The sequence below is a fragment of the Carcharhinus amblyrhynchos genome, chromosome 30, assembly GCF_965287045.1.
Source record: "Carcharhinus amblyrhynchos chromosome 30, sCarAmb.v2.hapA, whole genome shotgun sequence".
NCBI lineage: Eukaryota > Metazoa > Chordata > Chondrichthyes > Carcharhiniformes > Carcharhinidae > Carcharhinus > Carcharhinus amblyrhynchos.
This window is the reverse complement of record NC_137353.1, coordinates 16,399,303-16,420,239: the sequence shown is the minus strand read 5'-3', so window position 1 is coordinate 16,420,239 and position 20,937 is coordinate 16,399,303. Positions and strand designations below refer to the sequence as shown.

General features: G+C 45.0%; 1 protein-coding gene across 2 annotated transcripts in view; it reads right to left on the bottom strand.

Annotated features, from left to right (window-relative positions):
* Positions 1-13,223, bottom strand: part of LOC145360139 (sphingosine-1-phosphate phosphatase 2-like) — a 29,019-nt gene extending 15,796 nt beyond the window's left edge. Inside the window, exons 1-2 of one of the 2 annotated variants that reach the window (XM_080215116.1) lie at positions 12,931-13,223; positions 10,845-11,003 (exon numbers count right to left, since the gene is read on the bottom strand). In XM_080215116.1, the coding sequence (XP_080071242.1) occupies positions 10,845-11,003; positions 12,931-13,149 (378 nt within the window). In that variant the 5' untranslated portion in view covers positions 13,150-13,223. The remainder of the gene's footprint in view (positions 1-10,844; positions 11,004-12,930) is intronic. The other variant, XM_080215117.1, reaches the window with a different exon arrangement.
* Between the last annotated feature and the right edge of the window lie 7,714 nt (positions 13,224-20,937).

The following is a 20,937-nucleotide window of genomic DNA, read 5'->3' as shown; positions in this document are numbered from 1 at the left end:
GGACAGCAGACAGATGGGAGCACCAGAGCCTAAAAATTTCCCTCCAAGTCACTCACCATCCTTACTTGAAACTATATCTTGCACTGTCACTGGGTCAAAATCCTGAATCTCTCTCCCTAACAGCACTGGGGAAGGCTAACTATGAAAGTATTAGGCAGGAGACATAGATAGGCCATGAGGCATATGAAGGACAAGGGGAGATGTGTTTGCTGGTGATTGGGAGGGGTGAGGGCTAGAGATGCTAACAGCACCTAAAACAGGTGGGATGGAGTACTATAGAATGTAGGCACTCCTTCTAACCAGCCCACCTCTGTGGCCAGCTATGATCTGGGGTCTGTAAGCCTGAATCTATCCCTCCTCCATAATCCTGGAGTGAAAATTGGGTCTAACGTGATCCTTTAAAGCAAGGCAATTCTGCCAAGTTGGGAAATCTCCCAATTTGAGCTAATTACCTTGGGAGCATTTTTTTATTCATAGAATGTGGGTGTCACTGGTTAGACCAGCATTTATTATCCATTCTTAATTGCTCTTGAAAAGATGGTGATGAGCTGCCTCTTTGTTCTTTGTTGGTGTACCTACACCACTGGGACTGCAATGGTTCAAAGGACAGTACAGCACAGGAACAGGCGCTTTAGCCCACCAAGTCTGTGCTGACACAGATGCCTCTCTAACCTAATTTTTTTTGCCTCCAAGTGGTCCAAATCCCTCCATTCCTTACCAATTCGTGTATCTATCCAGATGCCTCTTGAACCTTGCTATAGAATCTGCCTCCACCACCTCCTCCAGCAGCATGTTCCAGGCATTCACCACCCTTACATCTCTTTTAAACTTTTCCCCTATCGCTTTCAACCTATGCCACTAAGTAATTGACCCTTCAACCCTAGGAGAAAAGACTCTGACTATCCACTCTATCCAAACCTGTCATAACGTTGTAAACCTTTATTTGGTCACCCCTCATCTTCCGACACTCCAATGAAAGCAATCCAAATTTATTAAACCTTTCTTCATAGTCCATATCTTCCAAACCAGGCAACATCTTGTTAGATCTCTTCCACACTGTTACCAACCTGCAGAATAAAAATCCGAAGCTGATTCCTATTCTGCAGGGGAACCTCCAAAGCCAATCATCCTCGAACACCCTTCGCAAACCCCCTGTTAACCACCCAGGCAGACCCGCCCCCCACAATCCAAACCCCGTGGGAGGCAGACCCAACCCAGCAGATCCACCCCCGTGATCGGACCCCTCTGGGAGGCAGACACCCTGCCCCTGCGATCAGACCACCCCCGGGAGGCAGACCCCCCTTGGCAGACGCCCCCTCCGTGATCAGACCCCCCTCGGCAGAGCACATCCCCCCCGCGATCCACCCCTCCCCCCTGCAATCAGACCACCCTGGGAGGCAGGTCCCCCCTTGGCAGAACCTCCTCCGTGATCAGACCCCCCGGGAGGCAGCACCTCCTCGGCAGAGCACACCGCCACCCCCCCCCCGTGATCAGATCACCTCTGGGAGGCAAACTCCCCTCGGCAGAGCACAACACCCCTCCCCCCACTACCCCCCGCCCCCCCCCGCTCCCCTCCCCCCGCTGCTCCCCTCCCCCCGCTGCTCCCCTCCCCCCGCTGCTCCCCTCCCCCCGCTGCTCCCCCCCCTCGAGAAGTCTCACAGTACCAGTCCAACGGGACTTTAACCTGGTGTTGTGAGACTTCTTGCTGTGTTCATCCAAGTCCAATGCCAGCATCTCCACATCAACGAGTGCAGGTCAGAAGGATGGTGGAGGGACAGCAGCAATCCAGGTAGGTTGGGGGTGTGCTCTGCCGAGGGAGGCCCTGCCTCCCCGGTGGGGGGGGGTGGGTGGAGGGTGGGGGTTTTGATGGGGGGGGGTGGTGGAAATCTGATCATGGGGGGTGGGGGAGGCTGCCTTCCGGGGAGGGTCTGATCGGGTTGGGGGGGGGGTGGTGGGGTTGCTGCCTCCCAGAGGAGTCTGATCCCAGCTCATCCTCCACCCCCCAATTCCCCCCCCAGCCCAGCTTTCGGACGCGCTGTTTCAGTTTCTTTTTCGAACTGCGCATGCATAGTTCAGAACTCCGATCGTTCCAGCAGTGCTAAGTCCTGCCCCACAGCGTGGACTGGACCAGAGCCGGCAAAAAGCATATCGGTGCGCTGGAACGAGGATTCCGTGCTCGGATCCGTTTTATGTCTGGATCCGGCACTTAGCGTCCGAATGATAAAACCTGGCCCTATGTCTCTTAAACAGATCTTATCCATCCCTTAAGAGCTATTACATTGTAGCAATTTTAATCGGGCAATTGAGATCCTGCTTGAATATGAACTCCCTGATTAAGGGCCAAATTGATGGTCCAATCAGGGAGCCCCATGCTCTGTAGTTAAACAGGAGTGTCAGTTCCTCTGGCACTCAGGATGAAGGCTGCATGCTGAGAGCGCTCTGTATAGTGTTGTTGGATTTTGAAAATAAAGGAATTGTGGTGAAGGGACTTCTGCCTCTGAGGACTTCTTACATATATTAACACCATCAATTTGTGACTGTGGATTAAGGGCCTTGGAACAGGCATAATTGAGTCTGTTTGACCTCAGCACCAAATTCAAATAGCCCTGCTGAGTTTGGTTTCCATCCAGTATGAATTATGCCTTGCTCTCATCCAACAAACTTTGGATGTTGGGAATGGGGCAGGACTTCTACATCAGGGTCCTACCTGCCATTTTTGGAAGTCACCAGTCCTATGACTTGGTGTTCTAAATTCTTTAGGCAGTGGAAGCAACCTCACAGTGCCTAGCCTGTTAAACCCCTTGGAAAGTTTCAATTAGATCACCTCTAATTCTTCCAAACTTGAGTATGGAAGAAAGTTACTCAGTTTCTCATCATAGAACAACCGTCATCCCAGGAACCAATCTAGTGAACCTTCTGTCTTCTGCCTTCAAAGCAAATATATCCTTCCTTAGATATAGGAGCAAAAATTGTGCCCAGTACTCTAAGTGCCATATCTGTTTGTTAACTTTGTATTCCATTTATGAGTAAACATCATTTAAAAGTTTCACACTTTTTTAAAAAAAATTCTACTTTTCTATAGTTACTACAAAAGTGAATTACCTCACATTCCCTCACATTGTAGATGAAATACAATCTTGTTGTCCACTCTAAAATTTGTGTCTATTTGTCTTCTTTGTAGCCTCCTCACAGCTTACATTCCCACCTAGCTTTGGGTCATGAGCAAACTTTGAGACTTTAATCTCAGTCTGTTTATCTAAATCATTAATATAGATCATAAAGCAGGAGACCTTGTGACAAAGCTTCCAGGAGCATATTCAACCACAATTAGGATCCCTAATAGGGTAAGATCCCACAAGATATGGAGGCCACTGTTCCATGTCCATCTGATGTGAGTGTCCTGCCAGATATGAAACCACTATTCAGAGACCCCACTACCTTCCAGAACATTAGAAGCTGAATTATGTCCCCTGTGGCTGCCTCTTCTCTACTATCTCGCTGTGGTACCTTTGAAACTTAACTTGGTATTGGAAGGGGGATTCAAAAGAGCGGAGGGATCCATACAAGTTGCATCCCATATTCAATGCTTAAACTCAAGTTATGCCTCCCCAGTCTCCAAGGAGGATCAGAGAAAAGCTACACCTGCCTCATACCCAACAGGACAAATAGATTACTTTCTCACACCATGCCTCAAACCCAACACAGATATACAAATGGAAAGGTCCCTAATTTAGTCTGATCATAGCAAAGGGAGGTGCAGCCCATATGACCAATTAGAACTCTTTTTCCTCAAAGCAAAAATTAGCAATTTTAAAAATGCACCATCCCCTGCCCACCCAGAGTTCAACCTGGGCATCTTATTGGCAACAAGCAAAACAGTGTAAAAGGTTCCAGGGATGAGGAATTTTTGCTACAAGATTAGGTTGGAAAAGAAGGACTGGTTTGCTAGGAGCAAATGACATTGAGGGGAGATTTGATAAAGGTTTACACGTTTAGAACTGACAGACCAGGAAAAACTGTTCCCATTTGTTAATGCTGCAAAGACTAGGGGACACAGGTTTAAGATTTTAGGTAAGAAATGCAGGTGGAAAGTAAGGGAGAACTTTTCTCAATCAAGCGAGTGGTAATAACCTGCAACTCGCTGCCTACGGGTATGATAGAAGTGGAGACAGTGATGATTTCAAAAGAAAATTAGATGGGCATTGAAAGGAAATAAACTTGCAAGGCTAAAGTGATAGAGTTGACTGATAGTTCCACAGATGGCAAACACAGATTCAATGGGCTGAATGGCCTCTTGTGCCACAAATTATCTGACTCTCTCTGATGTCTTCAGCATAAAATATTAAAAACAAAAAAAGATGCTGGAAATGCTCAGCAGGTTAGGCATCCTCTGTGGAAACAGAGTTAACCAGCTGAATTATACTTGGGGTCAGATTCCTCGACACCTCCCCCCCCCCCCCCCCCGCCCCACCCCTCCAGATAAAAGATCAGAAAAGAACCCACTGAAGGGCGCGCTGGCTGCCCTGAAGCCATTTAACGGTTAGTTGGCCATTAATAGACTGGGGGATGTACTTCCATTGCTCTGGATCAGGATGCCGTGCCTCAGAGAGCTGCCAGCCAATTAGATACCAACAGCTCTCCAATGAGATGGAAACACAGGGTGTTGGGATCAATTTCCTCAGTAGATGCCAAGCTGATGGGTCCCAGCAAGGGAGGCAATAGAGTCGGGAGGGGTAAGGAGCTGGTGCTTAACTGCCCATAGAGGGAGGGCAGCACCTTGGGCAGAGGGTTGGGGGGCTCTGATGGGCCTCTTAAGGGTCTCAACTGGCACCATGGCAGGCACCTAACTCTACTCCAGCCACTGGTAAAATTGCAGTGGGGGCAAGATAGGCTAGCAGGCAAGCTGCCCGATGGATTTATTGAAAACCCCTATCTTCCAACCCGTTGGCAAAGTGTAAAATCCAGCCTAATATTTCAGATCACGACAACCTTCCATTTCCAAACGGAGACTGGAATTTCCATTTCCAGCATCTGCAGTATTTTGCTTTCATTTGATGGGTTTTTGTTAGGCAATTAAAAGTATTAATGAATACCAGACCAAGGTGGCTGGTTTAGAGTTGGAATGCAAATCAGCCATGATCTAATTAAGTAATGGAACAGTTTTGAAAGGATGGTCTCCTGTTCCTGCACTCAGGATGTCTGACTAAAACACTACCACAAAATGATCATTCACTCCCATGACTGGCTATAAGTACTTCAACATTATCGTTATATTGGCCTTGCTGATTGCTGCTCAGCACTGATTGGCTACATTCAGTTTTAGTATGTTTACGTAAGAACATAAGAAATAGGAGCAGGAGTAGGCCATCTAGCCCTTCAAGCCTGCCCCGCCATTCAATAAGATCATGGCTGATCTGTCGCTGCTCAGTTCCACTTTCCCACCCTCTCCCCATAACCCTTAATCCCCTCTCTTATCAAAAACCCATCAACCCGCGTCTTAAAAATATTTAGCGAGGCAGCCTCCACCACTTCAACGGGCAGAGAATTCCAGAGATTCACCACCCTTTGAGTGAAGAAGTTCCTCCTCAACTCCGTTCTAAACCTCCCCCCTTTTATCTTGAGGCTGTGCCCCCTAGTCCTACTGTCTTTTTTGAGCGGGAAGAGTCTTTCCACCTCTATCCTATCCATCCCATTCATCATCTTATATGTCTCAATGAGATCTCCCCTCATTCTTCTAAACTCTAATGAATACAAGCCTAGTTTATTCAGCCTCTCCTCATAGCTCAACCCCCTCAACTCCGGCATCAGCCTAGTAAACCTCCTCTGCACTCCCTCCAAGGCCAAAATATCCTTGCGTAAGTACGGCGCCCAAAACTGCACACAGTACTCCAGCTGCGGCCTCACCAATGCCCTATTCAGCTGCAGCAAGACCTCTCTGCTTTTATATTCAATCCCCCTCGCTATGAAGGCCAGCATCCCATTCGCCTTCCTGACCACCTGCTGCACCTGCAAGCTGGGTTTTTGCGACTCATGCACAAGGACCCCGAGGTCCCTCTGCACCGTCGCCTGCTGCAGTTTTTCGCCACGTAAGTAATAATCCTTCCTACCATTATTCCTACCAAAGTGGACCACCTCGCACTTGCCAACATTAAATTCCATTTGCCATTTCCTGGCCCATTCGCCCAGCCTATCTAGATCCTTCTATAGACTCTCCACGCCCTCCGCACAATTTGCCGTTCCACCAATCTTGGTGTCATCAGCAAATTTCGACACCCTACACTCGGTTCCCTCCTCCAGATCATCTATATAAATGGTAAATAGCTGAGGCCCCAGCACCGACCGCTGGGGTATTCCACTAGTCACCATCCGCCAATCCGAATAGCACCCATTGACCCCCACTCTCTGCCTCCTATTTGACAACCAATCCTCTATCCACGCTAACACCCTACCCCCAACTCCATGTCCCCTGACCTTCTGCAATAACCTCTTGTGAGGTACCTTGTCAAACGCCTTCTGAAAATCAAGAAACACCACATCCACCGGCTCTCCTCTATCCACCGCCCTAGACACATCCTCATAGAACTCCAGTAAATTTGTCAGACACGACTTCCCTTTAACGAAACCGTGCTGCGTCTGCTCTATCAAGCAATTCCTCTCAAGATGCCTCGCTATTTCCTCCTTGATGACGGATTCTAACATTTTACCTACAACAGATGTTAAACTAACCAGCCTATAATTCCCTGCCTTTTGCCTGCCACCCTTCTTAAACAACGGTGTAACATTAGCCATTTTCCAATCTTCCGACACTTCCCCGGAATCCAGCGACGTCTGGAAAATAACCACCAAGGCATCCACTATCACCTCCGCCATTTCTTTCAGAACCCTTGGATGCATTCCATCCGGTCCTGGCGACTTGTCCACAATCAGCCCCTCCAGTCTGTCGAGTACCGCCTCTCTAGTAACAGTAATGTCATTGAGACCCTCCAGTCCTACCACCTTTCCGTTTAGTTTAAACTGGTTGATTGATTCAATTCCTGCAAGTCTAAAAATAAATGAGTATTCTTCTATAACCTAAAGAGAAAATACTGGAAAATCTCAGTAGGTCTGGCACCTTCTGTAAGGAAAGAAAAGAGGTTACATTTCAAGTCCAGATGACCCTTTGTCAAAGCTAAAAGGCGCAGTGGGAGATATTTATACTACAGGGTAAGAGAATGAAAGATGAGTCATAACCATAGAAACCATGGAAAAGACAGCTAATAGCTGTCCACAGAAAGGGTGTGCACGGCCCAATGACAGAGAAGGTGTAGGCTGTGACAGATGAAGATATTCGGGGGGAGGGAGGAGATGCGGGGGGTGGGGGAGGAGATAGGACCGAGGTAGAATGTAGAAAAGGGGAAGTGGGGGAGAAAAGGTAAGGGGAGGGGGTTGAAGTAGGGGGAAAGAGTGGGGGGGGGGGAAGAAAAATGAAGGAAGACTATAAAGAAGTAAAAAGGTAGAGAGTAGTAAAAAATTAAATAAAATAGAATGAAAACAAAGGTGGCCGAGGAAATTGGGGTAGAGCAAATCACCTGAAGTTGTTGAATTCAATGTTGAGACCAGAAGGCTGTAAAGTGCCTAGCCAGAAGATGAGATGCTGCTCCTCCAGTTTGCATTGAGCTTCACTGCAACACTGCAGCAAGCCAACGACAGACATGTGGAAATGGGAGCAGCATCATATGTTAAAATGACAAGAAACCGGAAGGTCACAGTCTTGATTACATACAGACCGAAGGTGCTCAGCAAAGTGATCATCCAATCTACACTTGGTCTCTCCAATATAGAGACCATATTGGGAGCTGCAAATGCAATACATCAAATTGAAAGAGGTGCAAGTGAAATGCTGCTTAACCTGGAATGAATGTTTTGGACCTTGGATGGTAAGCATAGAAGAGACAAAGAGACAGACATTACACCTTCTGCGATTGCATGGGAAGGGAAGATGGCAGCACAGTAGCATATGGTTAGCACTGCTGCTTCACAGCGTCAGGAACCTGGGTTTAATTCCTTGCTTGGGTCACTGTCTGTGTGGAGTTTGCACAAACTCCACATGTCTGTGTGGGTTTCCTCCGGGTGTTCCGGTTTCCTCCCACATTCAGAAAGATGTGCTGGTTAGGTGTTTTTACTAAACAGACACTGGACTGTGGCGACTAGGGGAATCCCACAGTAACTTCATTTCAGTGTGAATGTAAACCTTACTTGCGACCAATAAATAATATTTACTTTAAACTTTAGAAGGTGCCATGAGTTACGGGAGAGGTGTTGAGTATAGTGGAGGAGTGGATGAGATTATCCCAGAGGGAACGGTCTCTGTGGAATGCTGACAGAGTGAAGGGAAAATGTGTTTGGTAGTGGCATTGTGCTGGAGTTGATGAAAATGGTAGAGGATTATACTTTGTATGCGGAGGCTGATGGGGTGAAATGTGAGAACAAGGGAGACTCTATCCTTGTTCTAGGAGGGAGCAGAGGGGGTGAGAGTCGTGATGCGGGAAGTGGACTGCACGCTGTTGAGGGCCCTGTTGACAAGGGTAGATGGGAGTCCACGATTGAGGAAAAGAAGCATATATTAGAAGCATCGTTTTGGAAAGTGGCATCATTAGAACAAATGCGATGGAGGCGAAGGAGCAAGAGAAAGGAATGGCATCCTTATAGGATGTGGGGTGTGAAGAGCTGTAATCCAGATAGCTGTGGGAGTCACTGGGCTTGTAATAGATATTAGTAGATAGTCTATTGCTGGAAATGAAGACAGAAAGGTCAAGGAAGAGAAGAGAAGTGTCTGAGATGGACCAGGTGAAGGCGATGCAAGGATGGAAACTGGAAGTGAAGTTGATGAATTTTGAGGTCTGGACGAGAGCATGAAGCAGCACCAAAATAGTCATCGATGTACCGGAAAAGGAGCTGTGTGAGGTGACCTGGGTAGGCCTGGAACAAGGAATGTTCCACATAACCCCAAAAAAGACCAGCATAGCTAGGACCCCATGCGGGTACCCATTGCTACTGCTTTGATTTGGAGAAAGTGGGATGAGTTAAAGGAGAAGTTGTTGAGAAATAGAACGAGTTCAGCCAGGCGTAGGAGAGTGGTGGTGGATGAGAATGGTTCAAGCCACTTTTCAAGAAAGAAGTAAAGAGCTCTCAGGTGTGGGATGGAGGTGTAGAGAGATTGCACATCCATGGTGAGTAGAAGTCGGTTAGGGCCTGTGAACTGGAAGCTGTCAAATATGACGCAGGGCATTAGAGGAATCCCAGATGTAGGTGGGGAGGGAATGGACCAAGGGAGTAAGGATGGAGTCAAGGGAAGAAGAAATATGTTCAGTGAGGCAGGAGCATGCTGACACAATGGGCCAGCCAGGACAATCCTTTGTGGGGATTTTGGGAAACAAGTAGAAGCGGACTGTCCGGGGTTGGGAGACTAAGAGGTTGGAAGCTGTTGAGGGAAGGCATCTGGAGGAAGTGGCGTTGGAGATAATGGCTTGATGTTCAGTTGTCATGGTCCAGAGGAAGGTGGGAGGAAGTATCTGAGAGTTGGCACTCAGCCTCTGTGAGGTGGAGGTCAGTATGCCAGACGACAACAGCACCCCCTTTGTCGGCAGGTTTATTGACAATGTCAGGATTGGACTTGAGGGAGTGAAGGGCAGAAAGTTTGGAAAGAGAGAGGTTGGAATGGGTGAGGGGGGCAGAAAAATTGAGACGGCCAATGTTCTTCTCTCCTAATATTTCTCTGTAGCTGATAGCGATCATGACCCATTCATGAAATATCCTGGTAAACAAGTTCTGCACAAGCAGGGATTAATGTCTGCTTAAGGTGCAATTTGGTATAATTAAAATGAGGCGAATATGAACATATACAATCAGAAAGTACCATTCCATCAGGAATAATGAATTGGGTGGAGATCCAGACCAAAAAAACCACAGGATTATGGTCTCCTGCAACACCACCCCCTCCCTTTCCAATCAGGTAACTGCCATTTGCTCCACCTCTGCAGGGGAATCTTGGCAAACAGACCAACATTCCTGTTACCTAATCATTGTGACTGATCAGCTTCTGTGCAATGTCTGAAAATGAATTACAGGCACAAGAGATTATACTCTCTTCTAATCAACGCCCCCATTGGCTATATGCGTTAGGGTCAGATAATTGTTTTATCTGGGACACAATTAGTTCACTAACCAGTGGTTCTTCAAACCAGACATTTCCATCACGTTCTGGCATCACATGCCCACATATAATTTTCAGAAGTCCAACTCAACCCAATTTAAGGGATTAATAATGAGGAATACCATTGCCTTTGGGACCCATATTGATAAATCCTGATGTAATATGGAGTTACACAACTGAGGGAGGTTCTGAAGCTCAATCCCTACTCTGTGCTAAGCAGATGATCTCACCCTCAGCAACACATGGAGCTCTAGTGTCCTGGGATGTGGGTGTGTGTGTATATGTGGGTGTGTATGTGGATGTGGAGAGAAGAAAATCCAGAGGGGTCCATCGAGCACTGATGGAGTGTGCACACCACAGCCAAATAGCTTCCTGGCACATTTGAAAGATGTTAATTTGAATGAGTGAATATGGATGGCTGCCAGTACTTATACAAACTTCAAATAGCATCTTTACCAGAGTAAATGTCCTGAGAGGTTTCAGAACAGAATTAACATTTAAGAGCAAGGCCAGTTAGAGTGAACTTAACAAAACGGGGGAGAAGAAAAATAAATGGTCAAAACATTTTAACACAGTGTCCCTGTTACACCAATCCCCACGAAGAATCTTTTTATTTCCATTATCACTAAAAGGTATAAATGAAGCAACTCACTGCCCAGATATTGATCACTCTCCGAGCCACATATGGGTCAATATTCCAGTAGCAAAAAGGAAGAAAGGTGATGTAAAAAACTTCCTGGCCCAACGTGGCAGCAAACAGGAAAAGGTAGTACAGGAAATAATTCTCAATCTTGTATTTCTTCCGAGGAACCTAGAGGAATCATACACATAATATTGCAATCAGGGTTTGGGGTAGGATGTACCAGATTCTGAAGTTTAGAGGAGCAGAGACTGAAAGGAATCATCATTAACAGTACCAGCACACTCCACAGACCTGAGTGCATAATCCAGGCCGATGCGCCCAGTGCAATACTGAAGGAATGCTAGATTGTCAGAGGTACTATCTTTTGGATGACATGTTAAACTGAGGTCCTACCTACCCTCTCTAGGGATGAAAAAGATCCCATGACATTATTTTGGAGAAGAGGAGGGGAGTTATCCCCAGTGTCCTGGCCAATATTTATCCCTCAGTTATTCAATTCACAAAAACAGAAAACTTAAACCCAGGTATTAAGTTTATTTATTAGTGTCACAAGTAGGCTTACTTTAACACTGCAATGGAATTGCTTTGAAAATCCCCGAATCACCACACTCCCGCACCTCTTCAGGTATGCTGAGAATTTAGCACGGCCAATGGACTGAACCAACATGTCTTTTGGACTGTCAAGGAAACTGAAGCACCTGGAAGAAACCCATGCAGACACAAGGAGAATGTGCAGACTCCGCACAGACAGTGACCCAAGCTGGGAATCGGACCTGGGTCCCTGGCGCTGTGAGGCAGCAGTGCTAACCATTGTGCTACTGTGCCATCTTCATTATCACATTACTGTTTTTGGGAACATACTATGTGACAATTCAAAAGTATTTTATGATCATAAAGTGCTTTAGAAGGTCCTGCATTGGTGAAAGGTGCGATATAGAATACAAGCTCTTTCTGCTTTCTATCATCCCATCAGGTGCCATTTTCAAGCAGGAAATGGGAATCTTGTCTCGATTCCAACACTGGAATCAACCAACAGTGACTTAAAATCAAGCGTTAAATAACTCTGGGAATCTGCTATATACCTGAGGAAACTGAAGTGTTTGTGCTGAATGCTTGGCACAATTCACCCCTGGTGCGCAGGAAGGCATCCAATCACACAGCAAGAAAACTGGTGCCAATGCAGCCCAGGCTCCAACACCAGTCCATGCTAAAGGTAACTGCAATGCACCTCCTGAAAAGAGAGCATGGATGAGCAACAGGTCAGTCTTGACAGTGATGCCTTTCTCTGTCTGATAGCCTCCTGTAACTCGTGAACCAAATTTGCAATGAAGAATTACCACTCAAGTGAGCTGCTAGTCACGTCACCAGAGGATTGAAAGGCTTTACAAGCTGTTTACTCCAAAGAGGGGAGGGCTTCGGGAGATTGGATCAAAGGGCAGTAAAGTACCGATCAGCCATGTTAATAGTGGAACAGGCTGGGGGAGAGGGGACTGAATGGTCTTTTTCCTGTGCTGATATTCCAAATAAATGATCCCTTAATAATTCATACATTTCAGGGAATCATGAATGAAAAGGTCATTTTCTCCTGGGTAAGTAGTTACGGCACAGGAACAGAGAGTTCGAGAGCAGAGTCCAGTGCTCAGTGAGAATCACACAGATTTAGGACTGGTCACTGTGGAGTGCGAGCATCTGAAGCAAGGCTAAATTCAGCACAGATAGAAGTAGTAAGAAAATACAGAAAGAATAATCGCCCTATCCAGCAGACACAGGCCTTGGGGCGGCTCTGCGATACTCTCAGCCAACTCTGCTATTCAACCGCTGAAGGCATCACGGCTTCAGTTGAAAGCAGACAGGAGTTACTGGACAGTGGTCAGGAGCGAGGAGTCTCGTCCCAAATCTCCCCTTTCTATTCCCGGGACACTGAGGCCAACGGAGGACAGATCTCTCTGAGTTCCTGGGGAAGTTAACTATGGGAATCTGAACGTCGCCCTTGGAGGAAATGAGCAAAGTTGGCGGGTTTCAAGGTCCCCTTGGTTCTGACTGTCAGAATCTAAAGCAAAGTCAAGAAGCCAATACATGGAGACAGGCCACTCACCGGAACCCCCGATACGGTGCCGTTGCGTTCAGGGTTTGTATGGTTTCCTCTGCATGCTGGAGTGTGCAGTCGGGGTGTGGGAACAGGCTGTGCCTGTCTGCCCACTTTTGGAGAGTGCTGGGAAGCTGGTTTGTCTTCACAAAGCAGACTGAGTCCACAGAGCCGCTGAAACTGAGCCACCAGCTCCGGTCCCCGCACTTTATCCAGCAACTGGTCCATGTCAAGGCCGGCGGGGTAAAGTATGTGGCCGGGTTGCGGGGGAGGCTGGTGGTGACGCCTGCTGCTCACCTGGGAAAAAAAACCCCCCAGCTCACCTGGGGTTACCTGCACAGGTATCACGTGTGCAAGTATCTGACCTGTGCCATTGGTGCAGCAGGGCTGGGAGGGCGGTGTCAGGAGGATTGACATTTAACAAGGAAACGGCTCCGGGCTCATAGTCAGAGAAACCACTGTCTCAAAGGTCACTTTGACAATCAAAGCCACGGGGCTTTCAGATCCCCTGGCAAAGAGGGTCTAGGTGGGAACATTTTATAACTGATAATATTTTAGCCTATATTGCTGTACCCAATATGACTAGATTCTTTATTGTTAGATCCTACATATTCTCGCGTTATGTGTCATAATGTTATACCCTACACTGCTTTACATTGCAATATATATTTTTTGTTTCTTCGGAGGTTTGGGCGTCACTCATTAGGTCAACATTTATCACCCAACCCCAATTGCCCTTGAGAAGGTGGTGATGAATTGCCTTCTTGAACGGCTGCAGTTCATGTGGTGTCAGTACATCCACTGTGCTGTTGGAGAGGGGAGTTCCAGGATTTTGACCCAGTGATAGTGAAGGATCGGCGATACACTTCCAAGTCAGGATGCTGAGTGATTTGGAGGGGAACTTACAGGTGGTAGTATCCATGTATCTGCTATCCTTGTTCTTCTTGATGGTAAAAGTCATGAGTTTAGAAGGTGCTGCTGAAGGAGTCTTGGTGAGTTGCTGCAGTGCATCTAGTACAATGGTGCACATTGCTGCTGCTGTGCATCAATGGTGGAAGGAGTAATGTTGAAGATGGTGGAACAGTTACCAAACAAATGAATTGTCTTGTTCTGGATAGTGCTGAGCTTCTTAGAACATAGAACATAGAACATTACAGCACAGAACAGGCCCTTCAGCCCACGATGTTGCGCCGACCAGTTAAAAAACAATGACCCACTAACCTAAACCAATCCCTTTTCGTCCATAAACGTTGACTGTTGTCAGAGCAGCACTCATCCAGACAAGGGAAGAGTATTCCGTTACAGTCCTGACCTGCGCCTTGTGGATGGTGCAGTGAGTAACTCACCTCCTGTCTTCCCAAAGGCCTAGTCTCTGGCTGGTTCTTGTGACCACAGTATTTACATGGCCAGACCAGTTCAGTTTCTGGTCAATGACAACAGCCAGGATGTTGATAGCAGAGGATTCAGCAATAGTAATGCTATTGAACATCAAGGGGCAATAGTTGACTTCTCTCTTGTTGGAGCTAATCATTGCCTGGTGCTTGCGTGGCACAAATGTTATTTATTACTTATCAGCCCAAGCCTGAATGTTGTCCAGGACTTGCTGAATGTGGGCATGAATTGTTTTATTATCTGAAGAGTCATGAACACTGTGAAATCATCAGCAGGCAATCCCATTTCCACTCCTTCTCCACTTTTGGAGAAGGGCAATATTGGACTTGAAATGTTAATTCTGTTTTTCTCTCTCTACAGATGCTGCTAGACCAGCAGAGTTTTTCCAACATTTCCAGTTTTTAACACGAGTTATGAGCAGTTTTGAGCTCCCCATTATAGAAAGAATATTTAAACCACAGAGAGAGCAGAGTATAGATTCACCAGGAACATGTCAGGAATGAGAAACTGGAATTTAGCAGAGAAGGCTATGAGGAGATTTAATTGAGATGCTTAAAGATAAGAAAGGTTTTGGTAGAGTGAATAAGGAATGATTGTTTGGTTGAGGAGTCAGCATTAGAATGAGGAGAGAGTTCAGGGAAATTCTTTGACATAACAGGTTGTGGGAGAATGGAATGTTTTGCCACAGGGAGTGACAGAAACAAAAACTACTGCATCCTTTAAGACAAAATTGGTCAAAAAATTAAAACAGAGAAAGGTTCACAGCAACAGAGAGGGATTGGGACAGTGGATTAGTTTTGGATTGCTTTAATAAAATATTGGCGTAGATACATTGGACTGAATGGCCTCCTTGTGTACTGTAAACTTCCATAATTATATACGCACACAGACTAACATGTGCACATTCACAGAATGAAAACCCTTTCCCTCCTACAAGTACAGGCAGAATGCTGTTACATTGAAATCCTATTATTTATTTAAGACAATGTGGTGAATTTACTCTTTTAAAACATTTGCTTAGCTACACCATTGCCCCATCCATGTGAATTTCCAGCTCCTTCAGAATTTACTTTTCAGAAGATAAGGGAGAAAACATTTTCTTGGACACAAGAGGGACCAAAGAGGGATTACAAAACTAAGGAAAACAATTTTTAAAAGAAATGCAAAGCGATGGAGAGTAAAAATAGAGATCTCCTGAAACACATATAGAATTTCTAATGATTGGGAGCTCAGAGGAGCCCAATCAATTCCTTCAGGGAGCATCCAAGAACCATTTTCCCTGTTGGATTACTGTACAGTGTCACAACTGGGCTCAACAGCACCATCTGCCAATTGCATCTACAACTTGCAGCCAATGCTAACCCACTCCCAACAAACTTCACTCATATCCCTCGCACATTGCTCTGTTACTTATTGTGATCAAAAATAACTTTAAGAATTATTTTAAGCATTTAGTTAACATATCCATAGCCACAATTTATTAACTTCAAAAATCATACAGAAGTTCCACTAAATTCTCCTATTTCAGAGAAGAATCAGTCAAAGAAAGCCTTGCATTTATATAGAGCCTTTCATAACATCAGGATGTCTCCAAGTGCCTTGTAGTCAATGAAGTATTTTTGAAGTGTAGTCATTGCTAAAAGATAGTCAAATTAAACCTTGGTTTATTTTAGCTTATTGGAATATAGGAACAGGAGGAGGCCATTCAGTCCTTCAAATCTGCTCTTCTATTCAGTTACATCATAACTAATCTATATTTTGAAAAAATGTATCCATTTTAGCTTCTCATCTCTTGATATCCTTATCTAATCAAAATCTACAATTCATAGAAACCAAGCGTCCACAGCACAAAATTTGGAGAGAGTTTATTTCTAATTCCACTTTTGAACAGCTTAACTTCTTTGTTATAGATTGTATATCTCCTTGTTCTGGATTGCCGCATCAGAGGAAATAGTTTCTTCATATCTATCCCATCAAATGATTTTATCATTGTAATTACCTTGATTAGGTCAGTCTTCATCTCTGTTATCGGGGAGGCAGGATCAAGTTTATGTAACCTGTCTTCATTATTTAGCCCTGTATGCTCTGGTATAAGTCTGGTGAATATGTGCTTGTCTCTCTCTGAGGCCAATGCAGCATTCTCATAGTGTAATGTCCAAAAGAGAACAAGTGCTCCAGTTGTAGGTCTGATTAAGGCTTTCTACAACCAAAGCCAAGTTTCCTCATCTTTGGACTCCAACCTCCTTAAGGTAAATGCCAAGCTCCTATTAGTCTCTGATTACTTGATGTACCTATGGATTAGTCTTAAGTGATTCAGATACCTGAGCAAGCAAATCCCTTTGCTCTTCCACAGTTTTGCTTGCCTCATCACTAAGAAAATATTCCCATTTGTGTTTATCAGATCCAAGTGGACAACCTCATACATTCCAACATTGAACCCTATCTCCTGTGCCTCCTCAATGACTGTTACCTATAACTGTATATAAAATACTTGATTCCTTCATCAAAGTTAATGTCACAGTGAAAGGTGTGGTATAAAAAGTGAGAACAGTATTCCAGGTTTCTCCAAACTGTTTTTCAATGTTCTCCACTCCTGCTCTGATGCTTTGTTAGGTCCCAATCCCTTTCAACAGCATGGTGGTGCAGTGGTAACATTACTGAACTAGTTCAAATCCCAATTGGTGGAATTCAATTGATTTTTTAAAAAATCTTGAACATGAAACTATTCTCAGCAGTCGTGACCATGAATCATCATCAATTATTGTAGAAACCCATTACAGAAAGAAATCTGCTGCCTTTACCTGGTCTGGCCTACATTTGGTTAACTCAGTTCAAGACCTGTTAAGGAAGGGCAATAAGGCTAGCCTTACCCAGTGACAACTTGAAAGTGGCACGTCTCATGAAAGATAAAATCACCAAATCCCCCATCAACAATCTGTCTCATTGATCAGAAACTTAACTGGAGCTGTTATATAGATGCCATGTCTACAATAGCAGATCAAACATTGGGTATTCTACAATGAGCATCTCACATCCTGACTCCTTGAAACCTTTCCACCATCTACATGTCAGGAGTGTAATGGAACATTCTCCACTTGTCTGGATGAGTGGAGCTCCAACAATAGTCAAGAAGGTCAATACTATCCAGGGCTAAGCATTCCACTTCATCAGCACCCCATTCACATAGTTGGAGGATGTAAAATCTACAGAATGTGCTGCAGCAACTCACCAATGTTTTTTTAGCAGCAGCTTCCAGACTTGCAATCTCTACCTAGAAAGACAAGGGCAGCTGCATGGAAACACCATCATTTCCAAATTCCCCTTCAAATCCCACATGACCCTAACTACATCATCTGTTCACTCACTGTCAAAATCCTGAACTCTATCATTAACAACACGATTGACATACCTATACTACATGGAGAGATTCAAGAAGAATAGAAATATGATTCTATTTATCATAGAATCATAGAATTCCTACACCGCAGAAGGAGGCCATTCAACACATCTACACCAACTCTTTGAAAAGCATCTCACCCAAGCCCTATCCCTGTAACCCCAAATATTTACCCCACTAATCCCCCTAACCTACACATCTTAGCACACTAAGGGGCAATTTAGCATGGCCAATTCTCCTAACCTGCACACCTTTGGAGTATGGAAGGAAACCAGAGCACCCAGAGGAAACCCACACAAACGTGGGGAATATGTGCAAACTCCAGACAGACAGTCACCCAAGGTCAGAATTGAACCTGGATCCTTGGCACTGCGAGGCAGCAGTGCTAGCCTCCATACTGCTCCTGCTCCGGGGTAACTAAGAATGATAATAAATGCCAACATTTCTGAAAATGAGTTGGAAAAAATCTTTAATGTAGAACCCAGCTGCACAGGAGACAGTGAATGTACCAAACTGGAGGAATAAGTGTGAAAATGAGTCCCAAATTAGGGGTTTCAGATTTGCAGATAGCCTGAAAATTCTGCCATGGTTTAGCCTTAAATGCAGATATCAACTGGTATAGAAAAGAATAAGTCCAGAACAGTAATTCATGATGAGAAATACAGGCAATAGGTTCAAACTGGTGAAATATGCACTCAAGATGGATATTGATCAATATTTGGAATTGACTCCAGGTTAACCTGCAGATGAAATCTTTGATTTGCTTAACAACCTGGAGGGCGGTGTGATGGGGACTCTCCATTTTTCCTTTCAAATAGAATTCTGTACCTAGCTTGTGGACTACAGGGTCAGCATTGCATGCCAACAGGTCTCTGTGCAATCATAGAATTACACAGAATTTAGGAACATTCATACAAGCATACTTACAGCACAAAAATAGGCTATTCAGCCCATACTGGTCCATGCCAGTGTTTGTACTCCACACAAGCCTTCTCTCCCGCCCTGCTTCATCTAGTCCTATAGCTTAATGTTCTATTCTTTCTTCCTTCATTTGTATAATCTAGCTTCTCCTTAAATACATCTTTATTATTCACCTTAACTACTTTTTGTAGCAAAGTCCACTGTCTTCCCACTTTCTGAGTAAAGAAGTTCTTCTTGAATGCCTTAATGGGTTAATTAATGACTACCATATACACATAGACCCCAGTTTTAGTCTCCACCACATTAAAAACATGTTTTCTATATGTACCCTATCAAATCCTTTTCCTAATCTGAAAGATTGTCATCTGGTCAGCACTTAGCTTTCTCTTCTCTAGAGAGAAGAGTCGCAGCTTATTCAATTCCTCCTGATCAGTATAAACTCTCAATTCTGGTATCATCATTGCTGCATAAATGATTGAACTGGGGTAATCCAAGCCAGTTATTAAAAATCTATGTAAATTATAAAACAGGCTGAGCCACAATACAAGGAAGAATATAAGATTAATTCCTCTTTAATTACCTCATTGTCCAAACCTATTTTTCAAACTCTATTTTTCGTCGTTTCTCAGTAATATTCCCATTACTCTCAATGCCCTTCGTGCACCGCACACATGACCCAGGATAGCTTGCATCTTTAATTAGTGAAGGAATGGTTTGTACTTGATAAACAGAGAGAGTTCAATGGATAACTCATTGATCTTCACTGGAGCGGTAGAGAGAGCTACATTATGCCTTAGGGTCCCTGGCCATTGAAATATTGACCATCATCAAGCACAAGAATGTCCACATGCAGATGTGCCAAGAAGACAAAAGCAGCCCTGTTTATAATGCCCTTCAAAGTCAAATAGCCTGGCACCATTCTTTCTGAGCTCACTTGTGGTCACTCGATGTGGCAGCAGACAGCACTTTGTTCATCTGGCCATTCCCCACGTGAGAGGCTAAATCTTGGTGATATCAATCTCGCTGTGTCATTACTGTTTTGTGCTGAGTTAGCAGATCTGAGCCAGTGAATAGAATCGATTCTATAATCTTCCCCTGATCGGGGAAAGACCAAGAGAACATATAAAAAGAACATGTGTTAAAGGACTGGCTCATCTGGTCTACCAATCTTGTCCCAGATCGTGATGACTGGAATATCATAACTAAACATTCTCCCTGGCCCCCAACTCCCACTCCACTCCTTCCCCTTTTACAGCTATGTAATCTCCTGGGACAGATGCTGGAAAAAGATTCAGAGCCAATAAGGGAAAGAAATACCCTACAAAGTTGCTCTCCAACCTCATTCAGATGATCATAACAATCTGGGGGATCCATGCCTACCACAGCACGGTTTGCCATCTACTATGGCGGGACATTGTCTGAGGTTTGTGGATTACCAGTTCATTAACATATACCATTAAGCCACAGGGGAAACCCAGATCACTTGGAATGAGTGCTAAGTTGGTTAATTAATTGTGGGTGGCACGGTAGCACAATGGTTAGCACTGCTACTTCACAGCTCCAAGGACCTAGGTTCAATTCCTGGCTCGGGTCACTGTCTGCATGGAGTTCTCCTCATGTCTGTGTGGGTTTCCTCTGGGTGCTCTGGTTTCCTCCCACAGACCAAAGATGTGCGGGTTAGGTTGATTGGCCATGCTAAAATTGCCCCTTAGCGTCCTGAGATGTGTAGGTTAGAGGAATTAGCGGGTAAATGTGTAAGGATATGGGGGTAGGGCCTGGGTGGGATTGTGGTTGGTGCAGACTTGATGGGCCGAAGGGCCTCTTTCTGCACTGTAGGGTTCTATGATTCTATAATTAACAGCAGGGTGACCTTTCCTGTCCACTGTCCACCAGTCCAAAAACTGGAACTACAGGTGGGGTTGACAGTACTAGCAGGATGGAACCCAGCCCTCCTAGTCATAAGGTCTGAAGGGGAGACAGTGACATGTTGTTAATGTCACCACACTAGTTACTCACAAGTCCAAGCTAATTAATGGGTTCAAATCCCACCACAGGATCTGATGAAATTTAAATTCAATTAATAAAAACTGGAATTCAAAGCTACTGTCAGTATCAAGGACCGTGAAACTATTGTTGTCATAAAACCCCTTCTGGTTCACTTATGCCCTTTAAGGAAGTAAATCTGGCCTCTAGCCTACATGTGACTCCAGGCCCTGAGCAATGTGGTTGACCCTTAATTGACCTCTAAAAAGGCCAAGCAAACCATCCTGTTCAAGGGCAAATTGGAGATAACCCTTGCCAGCCGC